Source organism: Protomyctophum parallelum (genome assembly GCF_964188405.1).
Source record: "Protomyctophum parallelum genome assembly, chromosome: 22".
NCBI lineage: Eukaryota > Metazoa > Chordata > Actinopteri > Myctophiformes > Myctophidae > Protomyctophum > Protomyctophum parallelum.
The window spans coordinates 17053815-17062059 of NC_139714.1; the positions used below are offsets into that span (position 1 = coordinate 17053815).

General features: G+C 44.9%; 1 protein-coding gene across 1 annotated transcript in view; it reads left to right on the forward strand.

The window, feature by feature from the left end:
* The window catches only part of ttll12 (tubulin tyrosine ligase-like family, member 12), a 42418-nt gene extending 36479 nt beyond the window's left edge, over nt 1-5939 (forward strand). The window contains exons 12-14 of the mRNA XM_083757509.1: nt 219-287; nt 2161-2299; nt 5378-5939. Of these exons, the coding sequence (XP_083613635.1) occupies nt 219-287; nt 2161-2299; nt 5378-5529 (360 nt within the window). The 3' untranslated portion in view covers nt 5530-5939. The remainder of the gene's footprint in view (nt 1-218; nt 288-2160; nt 2300-5377) is intronic.
* The last annotated feature ends 2306 nt before the right edge of the window (nt 5940-8245 follow it).

An 8245-nucleotide genomic window follows, 5' to 3' on the forward strand; every position in this document is an offset into this window, starting at 1 on the left:
ATATTTCATAATAAAAAATTGAAAATAATAAAATAAAGTGGATTTCATTTTCCCATAAAGTGCTCTGTGCTCAAAGTGCAATTAAAAAAAGCAAACATTTCGGTCTTAAGACCTTCGTCAGTGCTATATCTATCTATGCCTGCTTCAGACACCATGAATGTGTGTATAATATAAAGGTCAAGTATCCACTCATTCTGTATTCATGTGTGTGTGTAAAGGTCCACTACGATGAGTACGTCCCTATGTTTGAGAAGCAGTACCCCCAGTATCCATGGAAAGAGGTGGAGGTAAGCCTGGGTTTCAGAGCCCCACGTGGCACACTGTTTCAGAGCCCCACGTGGCACACTGTTTCAGAGCCCCACGTGGCACACTGTTTCAGAGCCCCACGTGGCACACTGTTTCAGAGCCCCACGTGGCACACTGTTTCAGAGCCCCACGTGGCACACTGTTTCAGAGCCCCACGTGGCACACTGTTCCAGATCCCCACGTGGCACACTGTTTCAGATCCCCACGTGGCACACTGTTTCAGAGCCCCACGTGGCACACTGTTTCAGAGCCCCACGTGGCACACTGTTTCAGAGCCCCACGTGGCACACTGTTTCAGAGCCCCACGTGGCACACTGTTTCAGAGCCCCACGTGGCACACTGTTTCAGATCCCCACGTGGCACACTGTTTCAGAGCCCCACGTGGCACACTGTTTCAGAGCCCCACGTGGCACACTGTTTCAGATCCCCACGTGGCACACTGTTTCAGAGCCCCACGTGGCACACTGTTTCAGAGCCCCACGTGGCACACTGTTTCAGAGCCCCACGTGGCACACTGTTTCAGAGCCCCATGTGGCACACTGTTTCAGAGCCCCACGTGGCACACTGTTTCAGAGCCCCACGTGGCACACTGTTTCAGATCCCCACGTGGCACACTGTTTCAGAGCCCCACGTGGCACACTGTTTCAGAGCCCCACGTGGCACACTGTTTGAAATTAACCCGGGCCATTCTGACCTGAGATCAGATTCTAAAAATGCCTTCTACATCAGTTCAGTTTTCTGAAAAAGCTATGTTTCTACGTCAGTGGTTCTTTGATTTTTCAAAAATAGCAGACCTACAAGCAGTGGCGTGCTATGAGCTTGTAGATCTGCTATTTTTCAATAGCTAAAGCATAACCTAATGCTAACACCAAAAGGGGTTCCTGCCCAGAATGGGTTTTGGCCTGACCTCGAAATTAAAAAAAGATCTTCTATATCCTCCAGTTTTCTGAACTAAATATTTTCACGATTTTTCAAAAATAGCAGACCTACAAGCTCGTAGCGCGCCACTCGGTGGCGCGCTATGAGCTTGTAGATCTGCTTTTTTTCAAAAGCTAAATTATAACATGATGTTTAACCCATTTTGACCTGAGTTAAAAACATTCACTTTGAAAGAATATATAAATTCAAAGATTTGCGCCACATTTTTACAAGCTTGTAGATCTGCTATTTTTCAATAGCTAAATTATAACATGATGTTTAAAACACCAAAAGGGGTTCCAGCCCAAATTGGGTTAAGGTCAACCGCACCAATGCAACTCCTTGCATGTTGTAGTTGCATGTTGCAAAAGGAGATGCCATGGCGAATCATTGGTGTGGAGCGGACAAACTAACCTTTGCCCTGGCTTTTAAGAGGGTGACGTGTGAATGCATCTTCCCAGGCTATGCCAGCAATTTATGCTAATGTATCCTACTCTAGTGTAGCACACCCTTTGAAGTGTCTGAATAGCTGGCCCTTTCTTAAAACGGCTCTCCTCCAAACAGACTACTGCAGATTACTACAGACTGGCAGTCGAATTAAGTTTGGGACATCAGATCAGTCTGTTGGAAGGTGTGAAAAGAAAAAGGTGGCTGATCGCCGACAGCAACAGACGGCTACTATGGTGCTAAGTTAGCCTGATGTCTGGCTTGATGTCTTTTTCCAACACAAGCCTGCTACTGTCCGTCAGTCGAATTATTATCTGCCTTATCTACCTTTATCTGTTCTTCAAGCGGAAACTTAACTCGCACCTCCCTCACGCCTCTATGTCAGTCGAAGAACGACTGACATAGAAACATAGCTTTTTCAGAAAACTGTCAGGATGTAGAAGACATTTTTAGAATCTGATCTCAGGTCTCCCTTTCCCTCTCTCTCAGGCGGAGCTGTTCAAAGCGTTTGCGGAGCTCTTCCAGGTCGCCACATCCCGACCGGCTCCGTTTGGCATCTGTGCCTATCCCTCGTCCCGGGCCATCTACGCCGTGGACCTCATGCTGAAGTGGGGCACCGGAGACAATGGTGAGTCCTGGTGACCCCTATATCCCTACTTGCTGTATATGAAACCTGTGTCTGTTTTAGTTTTTGGTTTTTACCCATATTCCGCCCCAATTTAGTTGTTACTATAGACCTGTGCCCGTCGAGCACCGGCCTACTTGGGAACAATGAAAAATCGGGGAATGCATAACCACCATAGAGTATTAAAAGGATAAAGACTGATCTGGTGCGAAGCTCCGCCCCCTCCGCTATTCATGTCAGTGGAAGTTGCTCAGTGGCGTTTTGAAGCACCCGGAGGGACCGTCTATTTCCGCCTTTTTGGGCGCATTTCCGCATCAATGCGGAAGTGCAATCGAGCGCTCAATGTTAAAGCCCAGCTGCACGGGGTTTCCTCGTCATGAATCCACGGTTGCGCCTGCAGTCCTTCCTCTTACCACTAGGGCCCAGCGCTTCAACGTTGGAGTGCCTAGCTGGCCCCTTGGTAACCACCCTTAGTATAAAATATCCGTTGTCATAGCACCCGTTTTATCGTCTGTCTATCTGTATCCCTTTTGTGGCCATACATCTGTAACAGGGCACTGCGTCCATGGAGCAGTGCCCTGTTGGCCCCTCTGTGGGTTTGTCTATATTGTGCAACATACCTTCTCTTCAGAGTTCAGACCTCCCCCTCCGACATGTACTTCTCTTCACACCTCCCCCTTACACCTTACATCTACTACACATCGATGGACAATGGACTACACTACACTAACAAATTACTTACACATGAATAAATTACAATGTATTACATGTTAAATGCAACAAGATTACAAGGCTTTGAATGTGATGTTGATGCAATGTAGGATAACATGAAATAATCCAAGATATATATAATATAATGGAAGATATAAAACTCATTTATGATTGTATGTGAATACATGAAGTATAGTCATGAGATTTGGACTGACCTCATGCTTCCTTCAATGCATGAGGAGTCCAAGTTGCTTCTTTTCACCTGACAGGGGGAAGTTTCCCCGGTTGGACGTAGTGTGTGTGTGTGTGTGTGTGGAAGGAACATGTTATTCTAACCAGTTTCTTTCCCCTCCATCGTGGCGCCCTGGCTGACCAAGGGGGATCTTTTTTTTGTATTAATTGGTTGAGAACAGTTTTAGAGATGACCTTAACATTCCATATGGACACAGGAGATATCTCCACCAGGAACAGACAGTCTCCAAGTTGTCGGCAGCTGACTTACACAGCTTGACTCAATGTAGGCGTAAAGCCCTGTCCTTGAACTCTAAGAACTTTGTGATTTACGTCTCTGAAACGTCATCAATTATGGAAGGTAGCAGGAGCTTGGCTTCACCTGTCATCGCCTCAGGCAGGAGTTTCATACATTCCAATTTGTGAGACATGCAAGGCCTTTTTAGGACACAACCTTATCTGCCCCAATGTTGCAGCAGTTTGTGCATAACAGGTTGAAGGCGCACTGTGTGTGTGTGTGTGTGTGTGTGTGTGTGTGTGTGTGTGTGTGTGTGTGTGTGTGTGTGTGTGTGTGTGTGTGTGTGTGTGTGTGTGTGTGTGTGTGTGTGTGTGTGTGTGTGTGTGTGTGTGTGTGTGTGTGTGTGTGTGTGTGTGTGTGTGTGTGTGTGTGAATACTAATGCATATCCGTGTCCATTATACTGTACACTGGTGCTGGTGTGAACTTTGACCCAGTCCCCATGGGTGAAAGTTCACACGAGCACCTCACCAAGGTCAACTGGCTGGTGCCTGGAGGCTATAGGGATAATGGAATTATCTCTGTATATCTATCTATATTAACCGCTTTTGTCGGTGTGATCCAGTGCCCTTGCGTCTCACACACTGCTCTTAGCAAGCAGTAAACAAAAGTCATCAACGCTCGTAAAAGGCCAACAGACATAACTGAACAGTGAATCACGCAGTCTGGTCTTGACATGTTCACGCCCTTCCGGGCCGACTTCTCTTCCCCGAACGTGGCCAATTGTGTTTATATATTAACGCTTGGCGAGGCAGGATGCACCGTGGTGGATCTGAACTGCAGCCTCACTCCCAACCTTCCGCCGTAGTCTGAAAACCCAACTCTTCAGACTCCACCATGGCCCATAGCACTTTATGTAGACTTAGATAGTATTTTAAATATAGCACTTTATGTAGACTTAGATAGTATTTTAAATATAGCACTTTATGTAGACTTGGATAGTAGTTTAAATATAGCACTTTATGTAGACTTAGAATGATAGTATTTTAAACAGACTTATAGCATGTTACGTAGACAGCACTAGAATAGCATTTTATGTAGTCATAGCACTTTATAGTACACATGTATAATATATAATATAGTATAGTATGTATAGTTGACATAGATACTCCACTGTTACATTCTTAGCTTACGCATGTTTCATGATAACTACTTTTTATATATGTGATGTATGCCATGCTTTTTGTTATTGTTTAATGTAAATCGCTCTGGATTAAGAGCGTTTGATAAATGCCTAAATTGTAAATTGTAATCTGAACCACTAGTCTGAGTAGGCTCTGTGGTGCTGGAAAGGTACCGTTCATTTAATTTACCCCCCTGTGCCACCCATTAATCTGAACCCATAGGCTGAGTAGGCTCCATGGTGCTGGAAAGGTCATTTAATTTACCCCCCTGTGCTTCCCATTGATCCCCAAACCAACTCTGGTTTTAACAATAGTTGATCTGCATTGTTTGCCTTTGCATTGTTTCCTAAACTATCAAGATACTAGAATTAGGCAATTAGGCAATGTTTTTTCAAATTGTCACACCGTTGTATAGAGGGTATGCGCATGCTTAAAGTGAATGGCACATCGAGTGGCAAAGCAACAGGCAAAGTGAGTTTAACGTTGTTTAATGCAATCCGATATGACTTTTCTGTTTGGATGTATTGGCTGTCATGACAAGGCCAGGAAGTCGTTTTTTGCCACTCAGTAGGCGTTCCATAACTTCCGGGTTTGATGATGATGTCACGCGCATACCCTCTATTAGTCTTATTCACAAAGTTGTCTGCATGGTAAACATTATTCACCATTTACAGGTTAACTACTTTCTCTAACCCGTGTGCGTTTTGATCTGTCACCAGGTGAACGGGTCATGAAGCCTCAGATCCTGGAGGTGAACTTCAGTCCAGACTGCACCCGGGCCTGCCTCTACCACCCGTCCTTCTACAACCACATGTTCCAGACGCTGTTCCTGGACCAGGCGGAAGACTGCCCAGTCACCAGGATTCTATGATCTGTGACATCATCACATTACTAGCCAGTACAGACAGAGTGCGTGTCGAGTCTCTCTCTCTCTCTCTCTCTCCCCCCCCCCCCCCCCCCCTCCCCCTCTATTTAGTTCCCATTCCCCATGTGAGCTATCCCCCGCCCCACTACTAGCCCCAATGTACATACATGAAGGAGTGGAGGCCTTTTGCATTCGTCTTTATAGTAGGTAATCCTCCTCTTTGTAATGGATTATTTGCCATTGTAGTAGTTAATTAAATTAACATTTCTTTTTGTAGGCCCTAAACCTAAGCCTCCCTAAGCCTAAGGGCCGATTCATACTCCTATTTTACCGCTGTTTCGGCGCTGTAGTGCCAATGATTTCGTCTCGTCAGAAATTTTCAGTAGCACCGAAGAGCCGAATTTAGGACGGTACCCCTCCCCACCCCCGCCCCCCCCCCCGAACCTCAAATGACGTCACATTGTAGGCTCTACAGAGCTGAACCCACTTTTATTCAGCTCTAAAATGGGAGTATGAATCGGCCCTTAGGAAGACAGACAGACAGACAGACAGACAGAGCACATTCAGTTCACTTCATTTCCTCCCTGTACAATGAAAGCGTGTGCTCTCACAAAGACTAATAAATAATAATAATAATAAAACCGCCTAAAATATGTGACACAAGAAATGGGTTTTGATTATCACTTGGAATGTCAGGATATCATTTTACAGAAACCGGAGCTGTTTGGGCAGAGAGAGTGGCAGACTGGGGTGGTGGTCCCACTGTTTTAAAAGGGGGATCAGAGAGTGTGCCAATTACAGAGGTATCACATTACTCTGCCTTCCTGGGAAAATGTACGCCAAAGTGCTGGAAAGGAGGCTCCGGCCGATAGTCAACCCCCAGATTCAGGAGGAGCAATGTTGATTTTGTCCTGGCCGTGGGACAACTGACCAGATCTACACTCTTACAGGGATCCTGGAGAAGGCCTGGGAGTACTGTATCATGCATATCCGGTCTACATGTGTTTTGTGGATTTGGAGGTTCTGTGGGAGTATGGGGTGAGGGGGACCTTGTTGAGGGCCATCCAATCTCTGTACACCCACAGCGAGAGCTGTGTCCGTGTGCTCGGGAGTAAGTCTGATTCGTTTCCGGTGAGTGTTGGTAATTTGAAATCATTGCACAACTCAATGTGCATATACCACCGTTGGGGTCTGCAACTGAACGTGTTATCTTATTTCCTGTTGGCTGTAACTGCTGGTTCCACCGAAGTGCAGTTTCTCGTTGGGCAGGAAGAGACACAGGAAGTATAGCAGCAGGGCCCCTCATCTACCCGTCTAACCAAACTCTCGCCCTGCATATCAATATGAACTTTGTGACCTCTACATGTATCCTGTGTATTCATGTAACCTATAAGTGACTGCCACTTTAGGACCTCACATGACTGCTACGGAAACAGTCAGATATACAGTATATATATTGTCTTCTGTTAATACACTCGGAACATATTGAACCTCAGATGCTCGTTTGTTCTGAGATCCTGGCAATTCTCCATATGCAGACCGTGGCCATCTTACCATATAAGTTAATGGCAAGGTGCTACCTAGGTGCAACTTCCCAATGGCAGCCCATTCATCCAAACAGAAAAGTCCTCTCTGATTGTATTACACAATGTCAAACTCACCAACATTGCAGCTGTACGGAAAGCTTGAATTATTCTCTTTCTATCCTCAAAGTGTTTGTTTCATAAAAATCCACTGTATACATGTTATGAGCTACTTAGTTTGTGTCCTTGCAGGTGATTCTTTTTCTAAGTGCTGGAGTTTGGAAGTGCTCGTTAGATATCACTCAACCGTCCTGTGTACCACCTGTTTTGAATTAGCACATAATGCAAGAAGCAGCAGGACATTGCTTTACTGAAAACGAGTGCTTCCAAACTCTGATGGAAACATGGCCGCGGTCTGCAAATGGTCAATAAACACCTTCTTTGGCTATCTCGCATGGATCTTGCTGTGCAGATGGCAGCAAATCATTACACTTCTTATAGCCAAGCAGCTGCCATTATAATGGTCAACATTCAACATTCCATTGCATCAAATAACCAGTTCCCAGAGTGCAGCAGCAAAATGGCTCCTGATCGTTAGCCGCACCTGCAAAGGTTTAAATGAGCATTCAGTCAAACACACACCAGAGAGAAGAAAGAAGCTCCACCATCTACTTGCAGGTTCAAGCCAAAAGATGCCAACGGTCGGTGAATTGTTTAAATGCTTGCTTTTTTAAATGCTGCTGAATGTTTTAAGTTGCTAAAAGGATACATTGCAGCATTGCTTTTCTTGTGTGTCTGTACGTGGCAGACACCTCGCCTGAATGCCGTCAATTTCATCTGGCATCTATGTGGAGTTGCATTGGCGTGTGGGCATCCATCATTTTATTAGCTAAATAATTATTTACTTATCTATTTGCAGCAGCCTATTAATACCACTGGTTCCCAAACACTGGGTGAGGACCCATTTTTATGGATCCCTTTTTGTTTTCAACATTTTGTAATTCATTATTTAAAAACATTTCCAAAAGGCCTTTTCATGAATTCAAAACAAATCCAATGATTTCCCCCCCCCCCCCAGTAATTTATTTCAGAAATTCAATAAATAGCTAAACAAATGTTTAAGAAGTATTGAAAACAGATGGTATACAAGCTCATACATTGTATATCTGCTATTTTCAATAAGTTTGCATCATTGGGCA